Genomic DNA, 21,989 nt, shown 5'->3' on the forward strand with positions numbered 1-21,989 from the left:
AATTCCCTTGCAAAGTGAACAGCCTATTTGCCTTTAGTACATTAATCCTATATAGTCCTCGAGACAGAAATTCATAACTCGGACACATGGACCGCTTATCTATACTGAAATACAGCAGAGGCACATGGCAGTTCTACAGACTGTATAAGGAGAGGAAATTTGGAGTTTACTAAAGACCACAGTGCCTAGAGTAAGCGGTTTGCAGTCACCTAGAGTAACCAATCAAAAATTAGCTTTCAATCATAAAATTCAGTGGTACCCAACATGTAACTCACATACAGTCCCAGATTACTTACTTTACGGCGCTCAGGCACCAGCTAGGGCCAGAAGGGAAATATGTCCAATTAATCTGTCCATTTATTTTTATCACTGGTTACAAAAACTGCAATCTATGTCCCCTGCTCAGACTGCAGACAGTGCGAATCTTGTCTGGAATTAGTTGAAGAAACACTCAAGTGAAGCAGGTAGGGATGCAACTTCCTTCTACTTGTAGCTGTAGAATAGACATGCAGTATCAGAAATCCAAGCAAAGGGTCATAAAATGTTGACAGCTATGAGCGTTTGGAGTCTATGACTATTATCAGGGCCTCCCATTTGAACTTGTATGCTCTTAAATAAAAAATACAGTTTCTATTTTTTTTTTTTATTATTGCATATGTGTTAAGAGGTGAAATTATAGTTATGGATAAGGGTGTCAAATCCATTAGGGAGCCTTAATGGAAGCTTTATTTTCTTTTGTTTTAGTGCAGCTCTAAGATAATATCCTGCCAGAGAATGAAAAACTGCTGTGATGACACTGTGATTGCAATACTGCTTTTCTCTCCCAGCCTTCCACAAACATCCCTGGTACCTGGATAGGATTGGCTATCATCACCAGTCATGCTTCTATGGGATGGTCAGTGCTGGCATTGACTATCTTATTATTTTTTCTTCCTTTACAGAATTCTCACTGCGGCCAGGAATTTCCTCCATAGCCAGGGCCATTAACTCTTGGCAGCTAGGATACAGATCCAAACTGCTGGCACGCATATGCAGAAAGTATGTTCATGTGACAGCCGGGTCTTGGGCCACTTAAGAAAAACTGCAGGCACACCTTGGTGGCCCTTATATGTTCAAGTGAACAGTTTATTAAAAGTACAGTGCTGACAGGTGTACTGAAATGTCACTAGAAGGCCATATTGATATTATTTCATTTAACAGTGATTTCAAAAAACAAAACAAAATGCTGTATAAAAAATGTGGCTCCTGGGTGATGTCAGAGTTTACACTCGCGCCATATGTCTAGCCAATTGATTATTACTGATCGATAAAGGTTTGGCCTGCGGCTCTGCATACTATTCATTCAGTACTGTGATAAGTATGGTACACACTGTTACCTCTGGGTAGGCAGATCAATGCATTCAAATTGGTACTGGAAAGGCAGGATTCTGTGTAAGTACGCAAAGAAAAATCAGTCCTGTATTTTTAAAATGTTTTTTTTCTCCAGGTCATTCATTTCCTTTAGGAGCAGGGCAACATTATACCTCAATTCCTGGAACTTGGCAACTGAAACCTGGAAGAGCAAAACAAAATGAATGTTCGTATATAAGGGGAACCGATGTTCCCTCTAAGCACCCAAACATGAGGAAACTGAAAATAAAAACTTTTTGCTAGCACATGATTCGTTGACTGAAGTGAATACAGCGTCAACTTATTTATGAGGCTCAGTGAACAATCACTTTGCCATGTCTTTGTCTTGCACATTTGTGAACCAGTGTGCTGCGCTTGGTATTGCGATACGTGCTATATTTATAACACAAACGAAACCAATACAAGTGATCAAATCCTACTTGCAACTAAATGCAATCCAAAAGTGCATATGTGCATGAACGTTAATAAATACACGTGTCATATAAATATAAAACTGATTGGATGCACATATCCTCTGTGATGATAGAAAACTGTCATGTGCTGATTCTTACTTCTTGGACTGACTAGTAAATCTCTAGTGATTTTATCAACCACTGCAGGGGTAGGCTACCTCGGCACTCCAGCTGTTGTGGAACTATAAGTCACATGAGGCAATACAAGACTGACAGCCACAGGCCTGACTTTCAGAGACAGATGCATGATGAGATCTGTAGTTTTAAACACAGTGCCAAGATTGCCTACTCCAAAACTACTTACCGAGATAGCTATTGGTCATGCTTTCTTCAACAAGCTGACATGTACAAATGCAGCTATATTGCGCAGCAACCATAAAAGCAATGTATTTGAAGAAATATATTTTAACCACCTCTAAGGCCACCTGTCTCCAATAAACCAAGCACATACCTATAAAAAAAAACAACAGAATGCTTACCTTTCCTGCCACCTGCACCGCTAAACTTCACTCTGTTGCTGCACAATGGTTCCCTGAAGTCTGTTAGGGAAACATGCTTCTGGTAGTGTTGATCTACTGGGTCCCGCAGCTCTCACTGATTCCTCCTGCTGACCTCCACACCATCTGTGTGTTGCAGCGACGTCAAGGTCAGCAGGTGGAACAAGTGAGGGATGTGAAGGACCCAGGAGATTGACACTCCTGGGAGGTGTATGTCTCCCAGTAAACTTCGTGGGACCATTTCACAGTGGATTTCAGTGTTGTGGGAGACAGGAGAGGTAAGTATTCTCTGTTTCTTCTGCTATAGGTATGTACTATGGTTATAATCTCTAGTTAGCCCACAGGGTTGCTTAAAAAAAAGTGATGTGGGATCAGGGAAAACAAGTGTTAGCTCATCATTTGCAAAGAATTCATGACAACATCCTTTCAGCAAGTTACTACAAGAAACCTGTAAACTCCATGGGTGATTTCTCAATGTGCAAATACCAGATGCCCGGCTGTAATGCTTACCCTCTTGCTTCAATGCTTTAACTCACTAACCCAGAAAAAGTGTGCAGATAGGCCTTCTGACTCTTCTTTGACTTTCTTGATCTGCATACTTCGTTTGGGGCAGTGACTTATAAGTATCAAAGCTAGTGTGTCAACATATCAAGCGAGACAACCATCTTTCATGGTGGTCAATAAACAAGTTTCTGTAACCGGAAAATAACAGGTCCTCAAACCTAGTATGACGGTGGAGTTCCTTACCTCAAATCGATGGGACTCTCCATTAGACAGCTTCATCTGCATTAATATGGAAGGTTGCAGGGCTCGTGAAAGAGAACTAGAAAGGTGAAAATAACAATAAACTATGAAAGAAGTGAATAGCAAAAATGCCTAAAGGAAAATTCATTCAAAACTGCGGAGAAATTATTTTTTAAACATAAAACTCCATTAAAAGATAGGTATGACCAAACCTTTTTTTGGCTATTCTTCTATTTTGGGTCACAGGATTTACTCATGTACTCCTGTGACCCAGAGTTAAGCGACAGCGGGATATTGCCTGCTCTATTCTGATAGAACAGAGCCATGCCACATTCAGGGAGGATCCCAACAATATTGTCAGGATCTACCCGGCTGCCTGGTTGACAGCTGGCTCTGCCTTTCAGCACGTGGCCGAGAGCTGGAGTCAGCTGTGCCTGCCCCCTCCCCAGCCTGTCACTCCGTGGCAAGCATACCAAGAGCCGATTGATGAGCAGTCATGTGATCTGTCAGCTCTCAACTTAGAGCTGGTGCCATAGAAGGATGCTGAAGCATGGAGGCGAGCACGTATGTTTGTTTTTTTATTAAGCCTATAATTCTCTATTAAGCACTGTTGGCACCTAAACTGGTCACATAACTCCCTAAATAATCTTACAACAGTTGTATTTGCAGATAATAAAAAATAAATGCCAGAATTCAAAAGATTAGGACCTCTATATGTTTTCTGCAACTCTGTATATTATAGCTGAGCAGTTCTGAACCAAGGCAACAATAACTGTTCCATTGCAGACTTTCTGACAATGTGTCTAGCAGTCTCTGGCTTCAATACTTTGAGTCATCATTGTATGCAACAAATGAAGCCATCTCTTGATCTGCATACTTGTTCAAAGTTAAAGAATGGAAATCAGCCAGTCAGCTAGTATGCTTTTAAAAAGAGGGGTCAACAGTGGCAGCCTTCATATTCATCTGAGTGTAACTTTCCTTTCAGGAGTGAATTCTGAGATTTATATATCTGGAACACTGGCTGTTGTATTGACATCTACAGATACCTCTAGATAATATTCTTTAGTGTAATGCTATTTTGCATTCAAAGTAAAGAACTGTCTTACATAGAGGTTTGTATTGATAGATAAATAGTGAAATAGCTTCTTCTACTGTATTATGATGATATTAATGTGAATATTTTCCTGGAAACCTGTAGCCACAGCCACAAAAATCTAACTGGCATTTACACCAAAGCAGGCACTTCTAAATGCCTGCATGCCAGCTTTGTTGCCCTGTAGAGTGCCCAGGGACCCCAGAAATTATGTTCTGCTATGGAAACAGCGAGTAACAGTTGTATAGGTTGGAAAGAAAAACTAACTCTACCTTCAAACAGTGCAGGACAAGCGATTTGTGAAGTAGGGCTCCAGCTAACGATTATTTTCAAAATCAATTAGTTGCCAGATATATCTCTCTCTCTGTCCCGCCCCCCTCCCCTCCAACCAATTGATAATGAGAATCGTTGGCAACTATTCTGATTATCGTTTATAATCAATTAGTTGTTGCAGCCCTATTGTGAAGGACATAACACTTACAGTAAGTTTCCAGCCACAGCTCTTTTATCAAGGCAGAATAAGCACAGTGTCATCTATTACACAGAGTCTTGCTGGAACAACACTGTTCCTAGAACCCAACGCCTGATGACACCAACATATTTGCAAAAATCAGAAGCACGAGTGGGTGGAATATGCCTTTTGAAACACGCCTTAAAAGAATGGATTGTGCCCAAAACTCTCACATGAAGGGAAGTGCTCTACTGCTCTAATTATAAGTAATATGCTAAAGGTAAATTTCATTTATTTATTTTTAAATGAAAGTGTGCTGATGAATCACCGCTACAAAGCCAGACTTTGAATTGTGAGTGTAGGTTTACTTTAAATAACTAGAACTCATTTCACGTTTTTTTCTTTTACACATTTGGCTATGCACAAAATAAAAGCAGTTATTACACAAACAGAATTACCTCGTTGAAATTGCAACATCAACTCTCCACCTTAAGTCTTCCACAGTTGGTAACCTAATCCCTTGTTTCATAGCTGCTTCCTCAAGAACTGGACGCCTACAACAGGGAAAGAAAGGGAAAATAAAAAAAATTAACTAGCTAGCAAACAGATTACAAAGCACTACCTAGGCAAGATAGGTTTTCCTGCTCTATCAAAAAAGGAAGAAGAAAACGAAGGCAGGATAAGCTTTAGCGAACATAGTATCAGTGGCTTTGGATAGGCGAAGGAGAACATAGAGCTGTCATCACAAGAACAGCACAAATTTAAAGGCAAGATTGTTATATTGATATCACTGCAAGTGGTCCCGTCAATGTATTGCAGCTTAACAGTCCTTAGATGTGTTGGCTGCATTATTTTTCTTTTTTCAGGCTCCCCCCGTCCTCCATTATTTTTATCGACTAATCCTGTAAATAAAACACTTCCTGTCCAGAGGTGGATATTGTTCACTCCTCTATTGTGTCTATGGTTGGAACCATTGATGTCACAAAGGCTGGACTTTCAATATGCCTGGCTCTGTTCATTTCCATTACATGGGGGTTTGCACAAATAAGATAACATTATTTAATGCTTCCAGGTCAGCACACAGGAAGTAATAAGGACACTGCAGTTCTGGCAAAATCAACATATATTTTCTGTTCCTGCTGAAAATGTTCTTGGTCTGCAAAAGAAAATGAATGCAGACCTACAGTGAAAGGCTGGTAAGCTGTAATAGATTACATTTAGTGCTTTGCTTGGGCTAGCTGGGGTTTAGTTACACTTTTGAGGCCAGGTTCACACCTAGGCAGCATTGGTTTTGCGCATACACGTGTGTTCAGTGTGCAGTTATTTGCGCGTTATGTGCATTTTGATGCGCGTTTGTATGCGCATACATGAAGATGCACGTTTTGACTCGCAACAAAGCCCGCCCCTCATTACAGTCATCGGAAGCCCGCCCCTCAGGGGGGCGGGCTTGCGATGATCGCAAGTATGATCTGCCTGTCCAAGATGGGCAGATCGTACGTTTTTTTAATTACTTTACAAGGACTTTAGACTCCTGCAGAGGAGGGGGAGAGACGATGTAAAAACCGGACTAAGAAAAAGACGTCTGAGCTCTAGGGAGTATAACTTTTTTTTCTTTTTGTTTAACCTAGACACCAATGAGCACTTAACCCTTGCAGTGTGGTGGTATCCCTACTGCAAGGGTTAGTAAAAAATCCTGGGAGTTCTTCTTTAAAGAAAAAAAACTTTGTGAAAGGATATTATGTAAATATTTGGAAAACTAGGCCCCTTGTGCACAGCAATGAAAATACATAAGTCCAAGTATGTTTGGAGCGCATTTCTAAGCGCACCTAGGGGCATGTTATGCTTGCTATGGGTAAATGCACACTCAAGTCTTTCAGCAGTGTCATTCAGTCTAGCCGAGTTTACATCAGGGGTAGCAAACCTCCGGCCCTCCAGCTGTGGTGAAACTACAAATCCCATGATGCATCTCTCTTCAGGAGTCCTGTCTGTGAGAATCTTACAATGCCTCATGGGATTTGTAGTTCTATCACAGCTGGAGGGGTTAGCTACCCCTGGTTTACACAAACACGTGTGTAGAAGCTGCTAAACCCAGAAACACCTAAAAAACAGGAAAAAGTGATCTGGAGATCATAAAAGTTGTTTATACTTCCCAGATATCTTCTCCTGTGTTTAACGCAGGTGGCCCGTGTGCATGAGGTCTTATACATAGAGACAAGATATTTTTCTGTAAAAAGTTGACTTTTCTTAACAGTTGGATTTTGGAAATACTTTAATTACTAAAAACAGAAGCGCCATTTTAGCTTAAGCAAAACTTTAGTCATTGTATGCCATCATCACACTTTTACTATGTCACCCCACTGTTTACAAAGACCCAGCAGTCCTGGATAGATGGATAGGAACCCCATTATGTGTTATAAGGACAGAAAGTCAGAGGAAAAGCCAAAACTCTGAGATGTCACTGGAACAGCAATAGGGGGGAAATCTTCCACTGGGAACACTTGCTCTGGTGACAAATGTCTTTGATTTTATTTCATTGTCTGTTGTATTTACCCAACAGGAAGTGAAGAGAAATCTCCTAAATCAGACACAGATGGCGAAAAAAAAATAAACACACACTTGACAGGGTTTGTAACCATTCCTTACTCTATCCAAAATAAAAAGACAGTTTGTTTTTAGATGCAACTTAAAGGAGAACTATGGGGTCAGTTTTTTTCCCCATAGTTCTCCTTAGGGTAACGGGAGGACACAAACTAGCGTCCTCCCGTTACCCTAAGCTCAGTATACCGAGCTACAGCTCGCGGTATACTGAGACGCCGCAGCCGGAGCGGATCCCGACGTAGATGCCGGGATCCGCCCAGCTGCGTGAGTGACAGCTGGCTCTGCCTATCTAGAGGCAGAGCCAGCTGTACTCGCCCCCTCCCTCGTCCGTTCCGCCAGTCAGCGCTGGCATATCGGAGCGGGGAGAGGGGAATCCAGCCCCTCCCCCTGTCACGGCAGAGAGCTGTGACAGGATCGAGAGGTGAGCGAACCTGGTATGTGTTCGCTCACCTCCCGATCTACTGAGCCGACCTGTGACAGTCTCATTGTCACAGGTCGGCTAGAACTATGAGGTGAGTGGAAATCACTCATCTCATAGTTCTCCTTTAATGAAATAACAAAACAAACAGTACTTGGCCTGACCAGCAGATTTTTCACGAATTGGCTTCTGCTATCAGAAACAAGTACACAAAACATTCAGAATCGTGTTCTAATTTAGTGATGATACCTGCTTCCATAGACAATATTAGAAAAGTCTCCGATAAACTCATCTGGAATTCTAAAATTAAAAAAAAAAAGAGAAAAGAAAAAGCAACATTACATATAGTGAAGATGATCGATAAGAACAACAACAACCTTGAAGTGTATGCAGGGCATAAAAACAAAACATGAGTCCATCTCTGGACTATATGTACATTTTATCTCTATAAAGGTTCACTTCACCTTTTCACAAAATGTGAAAAAAACTAAATTACTCACAGCACCCCCACACCTCCCCTAGGGCCTGCAGCACTTACCTGTGTGATGCTCCTGCCAGCCCGTGTAGTGGTTCGTACACCGTACTTCACAGCCCCACAGTCTGTAAAGATCATAATGCTTACAAATAGCGAGCAGTCATTGGTCAGCAAGGTCACATGACTACGCTGACCAACAAGAAGCACTTCTTATTTCCAGGACCAGGTCCCTGGCTCAGAAGCGCTTCTTACTGCTCAGTGTAGTCAGTGTAGATGACCACTGAACACTCACTACTCATTACAATCATTAAAGACCGCGGGGGGCTGTACAGCTGTGGCAGAGGCATTACACAGGTAAGTGCAACGGGGACTGAACGAAGTTGGGGGGTGCTGTTGCTAAGTTCATTTTTTCACATTTTGTGAATTTACTAAAAGTACAAAAAATACCTGTTAGCAAAAATGTATGCCCCTACATTTCTCTTTGACATGACAACATAGCTCTGAATTCCTCAGCAAGTGGTGTCAGCCCTGCCTACTTAATTACAAAAAAAAACAACCCACCGACCCCCTAACAGCATCTCATTCAAGGTATGTGATTCAGCTAATATTCCTATAATTGGTTGACCTAGCTTCGGCAAGAGGCAGAGATATCAATAGTTTATATACCAAGATCTAATGAATCATTAGTGATCATTCTATCATTAAGTTATGTTTTATGTAGCAGTGAAGTTAGATCCTGGTTACTTATAGGTATTGAATACCTCAGAAGTGCGATTTTCTTGCCAATATCCCTGACTTTCTTTCTGTCCACCCTTGTGTGTTTCTATCTCGCTGAAGTATTCTCTGTACTATAAAGACTAACACATAAAAACTACAACACGTAGAGTCAAATCCCCTCTAATGGTCACAGCAAGGGTGCAGATCTGGGATCTCCAGCAAAGATGTCCAACAGAATCCTCCAGATTTATTTAACCCTCCAGTGTCTACAAATAAGTGAATTATAATTTGAAGGTGCACTGACACTTTAGAAACGACATTAGTCAGTATTTCAATCAAGCTTCTTTTTTAGCGAGACCTAGTCAGTCTCTAAAAACTGTGCAGCATAGGTCCATCCTCTGACCTCATGTCACTGATGTGTCACATTAGTGCTGCCGAAACACTCAGATCTATGTTACTCGTTATAAACAATCATGAAAGTGCCACTCAGATACTAAATGCTACAAGATCCAATGTTGGAGACCAATGTTAGAGATCCAATGGGAATAGCAAGGGACACTTATTTTCTGACTGTACATGGGCTTTACCTTAATTCTTTCAAGTCTTCTTTAAATACCTAAAAAAAATACATCAGAAAAAGGATGAAAGACACTTTCATTGGAACCTGCAGTAAAAGTTAAAACCAAAATTAATCTGAAACTAGAATTCCATTGATCTGGAGCGAGGTAACCAAACTCCGGCCCTCCAGCTGTGTTGAAACTACAAATCCCATCGTGCTTTCCCCTCTGGAAGTCTTGCATTCACTCATGGAGCAGCAGTGACGCGACGCTCGGCGAGGTAAGTAAGAAAAAAAAAAAAACCAGCAGCGGCGAGTCAGCGCTGGTCCGGCAAGAGGAAGTACTACATATAGAATATATATAGGAGTACACACTGCTCATACAGTGCATTTACAATTATATTCTGCCAACATGAATGGATTAAATGATCTGTATGTAGCCTTGTACTAGGGATCATTTAACCCATTCATGTTAGCAGAGTATAATTGTAAATGTATTGTTGCAGGCACTCTATATGTACAAGTACTATATACGACATATAGCATGCCCTGCAACAATACATTTACAATTATCCTCTGCTAATATGAATGGGTTAAATGATCCATAGTACATGATATTAAATGATCCCTGTACTACGGATCATTTAACCCATTCATGTTAGCAGTGCAGAATTGTATATCTATATGTACTGTACATATACAGCACAAATGTCCCGTACATTGCAGCAATAGATTTACAATGATCCCCTGCTAACATGAATGGGTTAAATGATCCGTAGTACAACTACATGTTATGTACATATTATGTATTATGGATAATTTAACCCATTCATGTTAGCAGGGCAGAATTGTGAGCGCCTCCCACAAGCTGAGCACCGAGACGCGATGCAGCGATCCTGCCCAGCGACGACTACAAGAGGCACCGCGTGAGGCAACAGGGATCGGAGTGAAACTGTGAGTGAGGGAAGCTGGGACGGGGCTGGCTGTAAATCTATTGCTATAGTGTACTGGACGTGTGTAATGTATATGTAGTACATATATACAGCACACACCTCCACTACACTCCAGCAATAGATTTACAATTCTCCGCTGCTAACATGAATAGGTTAAATCATGATCCATAGTACAGAACATGTAGTTGTACTATGGATCATTTAAAGTCGCCTGTCCCATTAAGAAAAAGTATCGGTAATTGGTATCGGCAAGTACATGATGGGAAGTACTTGTACTTGGGCCTGAAAAAGTGGCATTGGGACATCCCTAGTTCTTAGTATAATTTACTGTATATCTGACTGAATATTTGAGAATTCAACTGAGCATGTGACAGGTTTGCTTTGAACAGCAATTTTAGAAGGAACCTCAGAGCACTGGACCTCAACATCCAAAGGCGCTATAATAATTTTACATAGTGCCGTCTCCCTCAAGCCAAAATGAAAGTAAATGTTTCAGATGGAAAGGACTTACTTCTTGTTTAAGGGTTGATACCGGCAGTCGGAGTGCCACTCGTAGCAGCGTGTAAGCTCCAGCAATGATAAAACTAAGCTGTTCCTCAGATAGTGAGGTATTCTGTTGTATCACTTTCACTGCTTCTCTGCAGTCATTTCCCTCAAGAGCACCCACCACAGCTAAAAGAGAAAACAAAGTGAATTACTTTTACAGAGCATGTATGTATGTATGTATAATGAAAACTGCTATCAGCACTGACAAGATGACAAATGTGCGCTAGTAAGACAGATAGCCATAAATGAGCCTGCGTTTAACAAAGGTGCAGGGCAATCTTTCTCAACCAGAGTTCCTCCAGATGTTGCTAGGGGCAATAATCCATTTCTGACACTCAGCTAAGTATCCACTGACATCAATCATCTTTTTAAAGTAATATTAAAAAAGGAGAACTATGGGGTTAGGGCTTTTCCCCATAGTTCTCCTTAGGGTAACGGGAGGACACAAACTAGCGTCCTCCCGTCACCCTAAGCTCAGTATACCGCAAGCTACAGCTTGCGGTATACTGAGACGCCACAGCTGAAGCGGATCCCGACAATTATGTCTGGATCCGCCCAGCTGCGTGAGTGACAGCTGGCTCTGTCTATCACTTAACCTCCTTAATCTTGCTTAGTGGATTCATCACATGAATATGTCTAAGGTCTCGTTCTCACCATTCATGTTTGGGCTATGCTGGGCGTTTCTTCCTACGCGGCCCGAATGCAAGACAAGGCAATTAGCTTTATCACGCTTTCCATTGGTGTATACAGCATGCAGTACTTTCTAAGCACACCATAGTGAGACACGGTCCAACCGCATCGCACCATGCTGAGCCCATAGAACTTAATGAAATGTCACTTGTTGCATTTCAATAAAGTTCTAAATAAATTTTAAAAAATGTATGGCTCGATTGAGCGCATTGGCACTGTCTGGGAACACACACACCAGCAGCCGTGCAGTTAAGTGTGGCTGCTGGTGTGAACAAGCCTGAAGGTTGGAGACATAAATTTATGTCCCAAAGGAGCAGGAGTCTGGGAACTCATAGATTTAGCTCCTGGGCTTAGTGCTGGACCACGGGGCTATCACTGACTGGCAGTTCCAGCGCTAAAGCCTATTGCAGCCTTGTAACTTAACATGCAGCCCATTGTACTCCAGAGGTGATTAGCAGGGGCATCACGTGGGGGTGCAGTCGCGCACTGGGTGACACCATTAAAATGACTGAGTCATTTTTGTGTCACCCCCTCTGAAAAGTCAGGGAGTCGGTCATGGACCGAGAGACCGACAGTTGCACGAGAGAGAAGGGAACCCAGCGGCATACCTTATCCCGGCCGGCAGTCAAGTACATAATGACGTTCCAGCTGGCAACACCCAGCCTAGGGAGTCCTCTGCTTATTACAGGGTTGCTTGTTGGGCACTACAGGCTTCCTGCAGAAAACTACAGGAGAAGGCAGAGATAAGACCAGTCACCCTGCACAAGGAGAGGGAGCAGCAGTGACTGGTCTGTATTCCTGGAAGCTCCTACACAGAGGAGATGTGTCACACTGAATGACTCCACAGGTCTGGAAGAACATACAGAAAGCATGCAAGGAGTGCAGATTTAAAACCACTGACTTATTACAAGAGCGGAATGTGCAGAGGAGTGTTGAGGGTCCAGGCAATTCATTCTGGAAGAGGGAGGGTTGTAATGTAGGAAACCAGAGTGATCAGCTGTGTACACATTATAGGAGCAACTAAGTAATGAACGCCATGAAATGAACAGGACGCCGATCTTCCACCCACCTTTCAGGATCTTTCTAAACAGATCTTTATCCAGATCCTTCACAAGTTTCACCATGGCTTCCACCTCGGGGGGGATCTTGGCTCCCAGGTAGCTGATCCTATCATTATTAATTCCAGAAGCCGAGGGATAGGGATGGACGGACCTGACTGATGCCATGTTCCCCTCACCTGGTCATCACACAACCCACCTCCGGGTTCCCCCTGCTCAGCAACCCTCTACCCACGTGACCTGCCTGAGCCGAGTCATGTGACGCCTGTCGGAAGTACGTGTGCAGCCAAATGTTAGCCGACAGAGCCATGTGATGTCATTAGCGGCGCCCTCTAGTGGACCCTTGACATGTTGCAGCTAAAGGATAAGGATAAGTGCCTTTAAAAGAGAAGTCCACTTTCCCAGGTACCCTGGACCTAAACAAACATTTAACCCTTGCAGTATAGAAGCAGAACCACTGCAAGGGGAGTTTTTTTTTTCTGGAATTCAGCTCTAATGCAAATTTTTATGTTATTATGTACTTGGACCCTGGTTGTCTAAAGCATATCCATTGCTTTGAGAGCTGTAAGGCACATCATAACAGCCAACCCCCAGAGAACTGAGGACAGCACAGATATTTTTTTTTTACAGGAAACTCCTCTGTGACCACTCCAGATTCTGCCAGCAAGTCTGGCCCAGCTGTGGAAAAGCATTTGGGGGTGTCTTGTCTGTCTCTTATAAAGCAGGGGTCCACAGTCAGCAGTGATGTGCATAATGAAGGTGCAGGCATGGAGGCTACAGCTCCACTTCTTGTGAATATGGGCCCAGGAATCAGGCGCAGCGAGGCGTGTCACAAGGGCTCCACTTTTTAATATTAAGCGCCTGTTCACCCAAAATCGGAAGGAAAACGCTCGTCAATTGACTTAAAATACCTTCCGATTTCCTTCCGATCCGCTGCATTGTGATGCGTTTTTCAACAGATGCTAACGGAAAGGCACCAAACAATGGGTGTGAATGGGGCTAGTTCAAACCGGATCCATTGCATTACGCTGCGCTGAAAAAAAGGAGTGCATGTTTTACTCTTTTCTTCAGCGCAACGGAATGGAGCAGTGTGAACTAGCCCCATTCACACCCATTTTTGTTTTCAGTGCCACAGCACAATGGATCTGGTATCAATGGGCCTTCAGAGCCATTTGTGAGCTCCAGTTATCTCAGCCGGTTTTTCCACAGTCTGAGATAATGTCATCAGTCTCCCTCTGTGATCAGACTTGTAACTTTGTAGCAAGGCACAATGAGATAGGCAGTAGCAGGGGATCACAGCATGATACAAGACTATTAGAGGCCACCAATATGTTGTATGAGGCTACTAGAGACCACGACATGCTACAACAAACTGTTAGCGGCCACCAATATGTTGTATGAGGCTACTAGAGATCACAGCATGCTACAACAGACTAATAGAGGCTACTGATATGTTGTAAGAGGCTACTAGAGACCACGACATGCTACAATAGACTATCAGATGCCACCAATATTTTGTTTGAGGCTACTAGAGACCACGGCATGCTACAATAGACTATCAGAGGCTACTGATATGTTGTATGAGGCTACTAGAGACCACACAATGCTGCAAGAGACTAATAGAGTCCACCAATATGTTGTATGAGGCTACAACATGCTACAACAGACTATCAGAGGCTACTAATATGTTGTATGAGGCTACTAGAGATCACAAGAGATGGTTAGAAGCCAGCAAAATGTTAGTGAATACAGAGGCCACTGGCAATTGATGAAATGATAAAAGACAAAGGACAGAAGTGAAGAAAAAAGTAATAATACAAGTGAAAAGTATAAAATCACAGTACTATAGAAAGTGGCAAAGGAGACATGGCTTCAATAGTTAATAATGATCATTCACAGCCCGAGGGCGATAATTATTTTGTGACTATTTTGTCATAATCAGAAAATAAACTCCTGTGCTGGGTCATGCATGTGTATGATGGGGCCCCATACGATAACAAAACCAATAAGGTGCGCGCCCCCCCCTGTCTCTGTGTTGAGTGGAATTGCTCCAACAATACTTATTGCTTTCTTACAATGATATCCAGGCTCTCAGGTTTTCTATACATTCCTGTATTTGTCAGATACTATTGCTCCCTGCATATTCCCATGTGCACCCACACAGCTCCTGGGCTCCATGGTCCGCCGTGGCTGTTCATACATCTCTGCTACTGTGGCTTTGTGAACGGGCGTTCTTATATATGACATGGAGAACATGCCGGATACTTCTTGTATCCTGAAGACATATGCAGTGCCGTTGCCGTACACACACAGTACACACTTTCATATCACAGCGTTCTAGATGACACTGTATCCGGCGGGAGGATGGCCGAGTCTCTACCTGCAGTGATTCTCCCGATATGTAGGTGGCGCCAGTCCCGCCACGCACAGGAGAACAGAGAGGAAGAAGGGGCTGCATATCTCTACTCTTCCCGGGAAAGGCTGCGACATCTGACTCTGCCTAAGGCGGAGGTGCTGAGCTTGTAAGCTGGATCTGGTGCAGCGCTGAGCGAAAGGACTTCCGGGGATGGGTGAGCGGGCGTTCCGAGCCCATACATAGGAGCCGGACACCTCGTGTGCACCATGTCTGAGGCCCTGTATGAGAAGTTCCTGGCCCCTGATGAGCCCTTCCCCCTCCTCTCCCAGCGTGGCAGCATCAGCGAGGAGGGCTGCCTGGACGTCAGTGATTTCGGCTGCCAGCTATCCTCATGTCACCGCACCGACCCCCTGCACCGCTTCCACTCCAACAGGTGGGTGTAGAGCAGCCTAAGGGCTTCCACACACATGGCGGTCAGTGGGCACAGGGCTGTCCACGGCAGTCGGGGGGGGGGCACAGGGCTGTCCACGGCAGTCGGGGGGGGGGCACAGGGCTGTCCACGGCAGTCGGGGGGGGGGCACAGGGCTGTCCACGGCAGTCGGGGGGGGGGCACAGGGCTGTCCACGGCAGTCGGGGGGGGGGCACAGGGCTGTCCACGGCAGTCGGGGGGGGGGCACAGGGCTGTCCACGGCAGTCGGGGGGGGGGCACAGGGCTGTCCACGGCAGTCGGGGGGGGGGCACAGGGCTGTCCACGGCAGTCGGGGGGGGGGCACAGGGCTGTCCACGGCAGTCGGGGGGGGGGCACAGGGCTGTCCACGGCAGTCGGGGGGGGGGCACAGGGCTGTCCACGGCAGTCGGGGGGGGGGCACAGGGCTGTCCACGGCAGTCGGGGGGGGGGCACAGGGCTGTCCACGGCAGTCGGGGGGGGGGCACAGGGCTGTCCACGGCAGTCGGGGGGGGGGCACAGGGCTGTCCACGGCAGTCGGGGGGGGGGCACAGGGCTGTCCACGGCAGTCGGGGGGGGGGCACAGGGCTGTCCACGGCAGTCGGGGGGGGGGCACAGGGCTGTCCACGGCAGTCGGGGGGGGGGCACAGGGCTGTCCACGGCAGTCGGGGGGGGGGCACAGGGCTGTCCACGGCAGTCGGGGGGGGGGCACAGGGCTGTCCACGGCAGTCGGGGGGGGGGCACAGGGCTGTCCACGGCAGTCGGGGGGGGGGCACAGGGCTGTCCACGGCAGTCGGGGGGGGGGCACAGGGCTGTCCACGGCAGTCGGGGGGGGGGCACAGGGCTGTCCACGGCAGTCGGGGGGGGGGCACAGGGCTGTCCACGGCAGTCGGGGGGGGGGCACAGGGCTGTCCACGGCAGTCGGGGGGCACAGGGCTGTACCGAGGTACACGTCAGTCGGGGGGCACAGGGCTGTACCGAGGTACACGGCAGTCGGGGGGCACAGGGCTGTACCGAGGTACACGGCAGTCGGGGGGCACAGGGCTGTACCGAGGTGTATAGCAGTCGGGGGGTACAGGGCTGTACCGAGGTGTATAGCAGTCGGGGGGTACAGGGCTGTACTGAGATACATGGCAGACACATTGCTGCCTATCATGTGTCCTTGTACAGCAGGCTCAGGGTTTGGTGCTGTAGTGGGATACGTGGCAGGATGCTGGCTCGGTGCTGTACTGGTATACATTGCGGTATGCGGGTTTGGTGATGTAGTGAGATACATTGCGGTATGCGGGTTTGGTGATGTAGTGGGATACATTGCGGTATGCGGGTTTGGTGATGTGGTGGGATACATTGCGGTATGCGGGTTTGGTGATGTGGTGGGATACATTGCGGTATGCGGGTTTGGTGATGTGGTGGGATACATTGCGGTATGCGGGTTTGGTGATGTGGTGGCATACATTGCGGTATGCGGGTTTGGTGATGTGGTGGCATACATTGCGGTATGCGGGTTTGGTGATGTGGTGGCATACATTGCGGTATGCGGGTTTGGTGATGTGGTGGGATACTTGGCAGGCATAGGGTTGCAGAACGCTGGTTCTTTAGGGCTATAATCCTCCCACACATACGGTATTTCTGGATTTACCAGTCATTGGTTACATTTGCACATGTTAGTCTTTCAGTTTGCTTGCTGCACCTTTTCTCTTCTAAGCATAAACTCTTCTAATTGGGTACACATCTGCGTGTTTGGTGCTGTTCCTTACTCTTTACTCTTTACCCCTTGTATTGTACATTGCATTCAAAATCACTACAAAGATGCTGCAAGTTTTTCCAACGTACTGAAAATGCATAGGCGTGAGTAGAGCATTGCCCGTAAGTAGATTAGTGATTGTCATTAGAAATGTGGTCAGTTAACGAAGAAACTTTTTTGATTAACCCTTGCAGTGGGGCTACTCCCGGACTGCATGGGTTAAGTGCTAGTTTGTGTCTAGGTTAAAATATATTAAAAAGTTATACTCGCCTGAAGCTCAGAGCTGGCGTGCTCTTAGACCGGTCCCTGGAATGCCTCTCCCCCCTCCTCTGCAGTGGTCTAAGGTCCTATAAATCATCAGCGTCTATACACTGTATAGACGTGAGGAGGCAGAAGAAGATTCCAATGCTGCAGCGGAGGAGGGGACAAGCTGGAGGGAACATTGTGACAGCTGGCCAGCTTGGAGCTTCAGGTGAGTATATCTTTGTTATTTTAGCACCAAGACCCAAACGAACACTTAACCCTTGCAGGAGATCTTCTTTAAGCTAAATCTGCCATAGAGCGTGTTGTTCTCATGGTGGCTGCACTGTTTTCTGACTCTGGAAGGGGACTGGGCTGTTTTGGGTGACTATATCAGATGGTAGCCAACACTTCTGTTGGCTAGAAAAGCTTATCGCCTGAGAAAGGGGAGCAGTAACGCATTGTCATTGTGCAGTACCGCTCAACAGTAAACAAGTTCTGCATATGTGATGAACTAATGGTGCAATCACATTTGCAATCTATGTTCAGAATCAAGTTTTTTTTTTTTTTTTTTTCCCCAACAGAAAAAGAAAACGTAATAATATTAGGTGATGTGGTGGCATACATTGCGGTATGCGGGTTTGGTGATGTGGTGGCATACATTGCGGTATGCGGGTTTGGTGATGTGGTGGCATACATTGCGGTATGCGGGTTTGGTGATGTGGTGGCATACATTGCGGTATGCGGGTTTGGTGATGTGGTGGCATACATTGCGGTATGCGGGTTTGGTGATGTGGTGGCATACATTGCGGTATGCGGGTTTGGTGATGTGGTGGCATACATTGCGGTATGCGGGTTTGGTGATGTGGTGGCATACATTGCGGTATGCGGGTTTGGTGATGTGGTGGCATACATTGCGGTATGCGGGTTTGGTGATGTGGTGGCATACATTGCGGTATGCGGGTTTGGTGATGTGGTGGCATACATTGCGGTATGCGGGTTTGGTGATGTGGTGGCATACATTGCGGTATGCGGGTTTGGTGATGTGGTGGCATACATTGCGGTATGCGGGTTTGGTGATGTGGTGGCATACATTGCGGTATGCGGGTTTGGTGATGTGGTGGCATACATTGCGGTATGCGGGTTTGGTGATGTGGTGGCATACATTGCGGTATGCGGGTTTGGTGATGTGGTGGCATACATTGCGGTATGCGGGTTTGGTGATGTGGTGGCATACATTGCGGTATGCGGGTTTGGTGATGTGGTGGCATACATTGCGGTATGCGGGTTTGGTGATGTGGTGGCATACATTGCGGTATGCGGGTTTGGTGATGTGGTGGCATACATTGCGGTATGCGGGTTTGGTGATGTGGTGGCATACATTGCGGTATGCGGGTTTGGTGATGTGGTGGCATACATTGCGGTATGCGGGTTTGGTGATGTGGTGGCATACATTGCGGTATGCGGGTTTGGTGATGTGGTGGCATACATTGCGGTATGCGGGTTTGGTGATGTGGTGGCATACATTGCGGTATGCGGGTTTGGTGATGTGGTGGCATACATTGCGGTATGCGGGTTTGGTGATGTGGTGGCATACATTGCGGTATGCGGGTTTGGTGATGTGGTGGCATACATTGCGGTATGCGGGTTTGGTGATGTGGTGGCATACATTGCGGTATGCGGGTTTGGTGATGTGGTGGCATACATTGCGGTATGCGGGTTTGGTGATGTGGTGGCATACATTGCGGTATGCGGGTTTGGTGATGTGGTGGCATACATTGCGGTATGCGGGTTTGGTGATGTGGTGGCATACATTGCGGTATGCGGGTTTGGTGATGTGGTGGCATACATTGCGGTATGCGGGTTTGGTGATGTGGTGGCATACATTGCGGTATGCGGGTTTGGTGATGTGGTGGCATACATTGCGGTATGCGGGTTTGGTGATGTGGTGGCATACATTGCGGTATGCGGGTTTGGTGATGTGGTGGCATACATTGCGGTATGCGGGTTTGGTGATGTGGTGGCATACATTGCGGTATGCGGGTTTGGTGATGTGGTGGCATACATTGCGGTATGCGGGTTTGGTGATGTGGTGGCATACATTGCGGTATGCGGGTTTGGTGATGTGGTGGCATACATTGCGGTATGCGGGTTTGGTGATGTGGTGGCATACATTGCGGTATGCGGGTTTGGTGATGTGGTGGCATACATTGCGGTATGCGGGTTTGGTGATGTGGTGGCATACATTGCGGTATGCGGGTTTGGTGATGTGGTGGCATACATTGCGGTATGCGGGTTTGGTGATGTGGTGGCATACATTGCGGTATGCGGGTTTGGTGATGTGGTGGCATACATTGCGGTATGCGGGTTTGGTGATGTGGTGGCATACATTGCGGTATGCGGGTTTGGTGATGTGGTGGCATACATTGCGGTATGCGGGTTTGGTGATGTGGTGGCATACATTGCGGTATGCGGGTTTGGTGATGTGGTGGCATACATTGCGGTATGCGGGTTTGGTGATGTGGTGGCATACATTGCGGTATGCGGGTTTGGTGATGTGGTGGCATACATTGCGGTATGCGGGTTTGGTGATGTGGTGGCATACATTGCGGTATGCGGGTTTGGTGATGTGGTGGCATACATTGCGGTATGCGGGTTTGGTGATGTGGTGGCATACATTGCGGTATGCGGGTTTGGTGATGTGGTGGCATACATTGCGGTATGCGGGTTTGGTGATGTGGTGGCATACATTGCGGTATGCGGGTTTGGTGATGTGGTGGCATACATTGCGGTATGCGGGTTTGGTGATGTGGTGGCATACATTGCGGTATGCGGGTTTGGTGATGTGGTGGCATACATTGCGGTATGCGGGTTTGGTGATGTGGTGGCATACATTGCGGTATGCGGGTTTGGTGATGTGGTGGCATACATTGCGGTATGCGGGTTTGGTGATGTGGTGGCATACATTGCGGTATGCGGGTTTGGTGATGTGGTGGCATACATTGCGGTATGCGGGTTTGGTGATGTGGTGGCATACATTGCGGTATGCGGGTTTGGTGATGTGGTGGCATACATTGCGGTATGCGGGTTTGGTGATGTGGTGGCATACATTGCGGTATGCGGGTTTGGTGATGTGGTGGCATACATTGCGGTATGCGGGTTTGGTGATGTGGTGGCATACATTGCGGTATGCGGGTTTGGTGATGTGGTGGCATACATTGCGGTATGCGGGTTTGGTGATGTGGTGGCATACATTGCGGTATGCGGGTTTGGTGATGTGGTGGCATACATTGCGGTATGCGGGTTTGGTGATGTGGTGGCATACATTGCGGTATGCGGGTTTGGTGATGTGGTGGCATACATTGCGGTATGCGGGTTTGGTGATGTGGTGGCATACATTGCGGTATGCGGGTTTGGTGATGTGGTGGCATACATTGCGGTATGCGGGTTTGGTGATGTGGTGGCATACATTGCGGTATGCGGGTTTGGTGATGTGGTGGCATACATTGCGGTATGCGGGTTTGGTGATGTGGTGGCATACATTGCGGTATGCGGGTTTGGTGATGTGGTGGGATACTTGGCAGGCATAGGGTTGCAGAACGCTGGTTCTTTAGGGCTATAATCCTCCCACACATACGGTATTTCTGGATTTACCAGTCATTGGTTACATTTGCACATGTTAGTCTTTCAGTTTGCTTGCTGCACCTTTTCTCTTCTAAGCATAAACTCTTCTAATTGGGTACACATCTGCGTGTTTGGTGCTGTTCCTTACTCTTTACTCTTTACCCCTTGTATTGTACATTGCATTCAAAATCACTACAAAGATGCTGCAAGTTTTTCCAACGTACTGAAAATGCATAGGCGTGAGTAGAGCATTGCCCGTAAGTAGATTAGTGATTGTCATTAGAAATGTGGTCAGTTAACGAAGAAACTTTTTTGATTAACCCTTGCAGTGGGGCTACTCCCGGACTGCATGGGTTAAGTGCTAGTTTGTGTCTAGGTTAAAATATATTAAAAAGTTATACTCGCCTGAAGCTCAGAGCTGGCGTGCTCTTAGACCGGTCCCTGGAATGCCTCTCCCCCCTCCTCTGCAGTGGTCTAAGGTCCTATAAATCATCAGCGTCTATACACTGTATAGACGTGAGGAGGCAGAAGAAGATTCCAATGCTGCAGCGGAGGAGGGGACAAGCTGGAGGGAACATTGTGACAGCTGGCCAGCTTGGAGCTTCAGGTGAGTATATCTTTGTTATTTTAGCACCAAGACCCAAACGAACACTTAACCCTTGCAGGAGATCTTCTTTAAGCTAAATCTGCCATAGAGCGTGTTGTTCTCATGGTGGCTGCACTGTTTTCTGACTCTGGAAGGGGACTGGGCTGTTTTGGGTGACTATATCAGATGGTAGCCAACACTTCTGTTGGCTAGAAAAGCTTATCGCCTGAGAAAGGGGAGCAGTAACGCATTGTCATTGTGCAGTACCGCTCAACAGTAAACAAGTTCTGCATATGTGATGAACTAATGGTGCAATCACATTTGCAATCTATGTTC

The 21,989-nt window shown here is 46.3% G+C and overlaps 2 protein-coding genes across 2 annotated transcripts in view; one reads left to right on the top strand and one right to left on the bottom strand.

Moving 5' to 3' along the window:
- Window positions 1-1,383: 1,383 nt before the first annotated feature.
- On the bottom strand, window positions 1,384-12,909 carry LOC108798302 (COMM domain-containing protein 5-like). Its single transcript, XM_018570041.1, has 7 exons — window positions 12,670-12,909; window positions 10,876-11,036; window positions 9,443-9,471; window positions 7,913-7,963; window positions 5,106-5,201; window positions 3,107-3,182; window positions 1,384-1,552 (listed from the first exon to the last, which is right to left on the bottom strand). Exons 1-7 carry the CDS (start codon window positions 12,824-12,826, stop codon window positions 1,451-1,453), a joined length of 672 nt encoding a protein of 223 aa, XP_018425543.1. The 5' UTR covers window positions 12,827-12,909; the 3' UTR covers window positions 1,384-1,450.
- Window positions 12,910-15,213: 2,304 nt separating this feature from the next.
- Window positions 15,214-21,989, top strand: part of FAM199X (family with sequence similarity 199, X-linked) — a 14,884-nt gene continuing 8,108 nt past the window's right edge. Inside the window, exon 1 of the mRNA XM_018570040.1 lies at window positions 15,214-15,447. Coding sequence (XP_018425542.1) covers window positions 15,281-15,447 — 167 coding nt within the window. The 5' untranslated portion in view covers window positions 15,214-15,280. The remainder of the gene's footprint in view (window positions 15,448-21,989) is intronic.

The sequence above is a fragment of the Nanorana parkeri genome, unplaced genomic scaffold (assembly GCF_000935625.1).
Source record: "Nanorana parkeri isolate BGI_ZX_2015 unplaced genomic scaffold, ASM93562v1 scaffold1445, whole genome shotgun sequence".
NCBI classification, from domain to species: Eukaryota; Metazoa; Chordata; class Amphibia; order Anura; family Dicroglossidae; genus Nanorana; species Nanorana parkeri.

What these genes read in the sequence shown, in the direction of transcription:
- LOC108798302 (XM_018570041.1), bottom strand. Translation starts at nt 12,826, where the DNA reads ATGGCATCAGTCAGGTCCGTCCATCCCTATCCCTCGGCTTCTGGAATT. An exon ending in GTTTAGAAAGATCCTGAAAG is followed by an intron (nt 11,037 to 12,669) that starts GTGGGTGGAAGA and finishes TTTCTCTTTTAG; the next exon opens with CTGTGGTGGGTGCTCTTGAG. An exon ending in GATGTTGCAATTTCAACGAG is followed by an intron (nt 3,183 to 5,105) that starts GTAATTCTGTTT and finishes TCACCTTTCTAG; the next exon opens with TTCTCTTTCACGAGCCCTGC.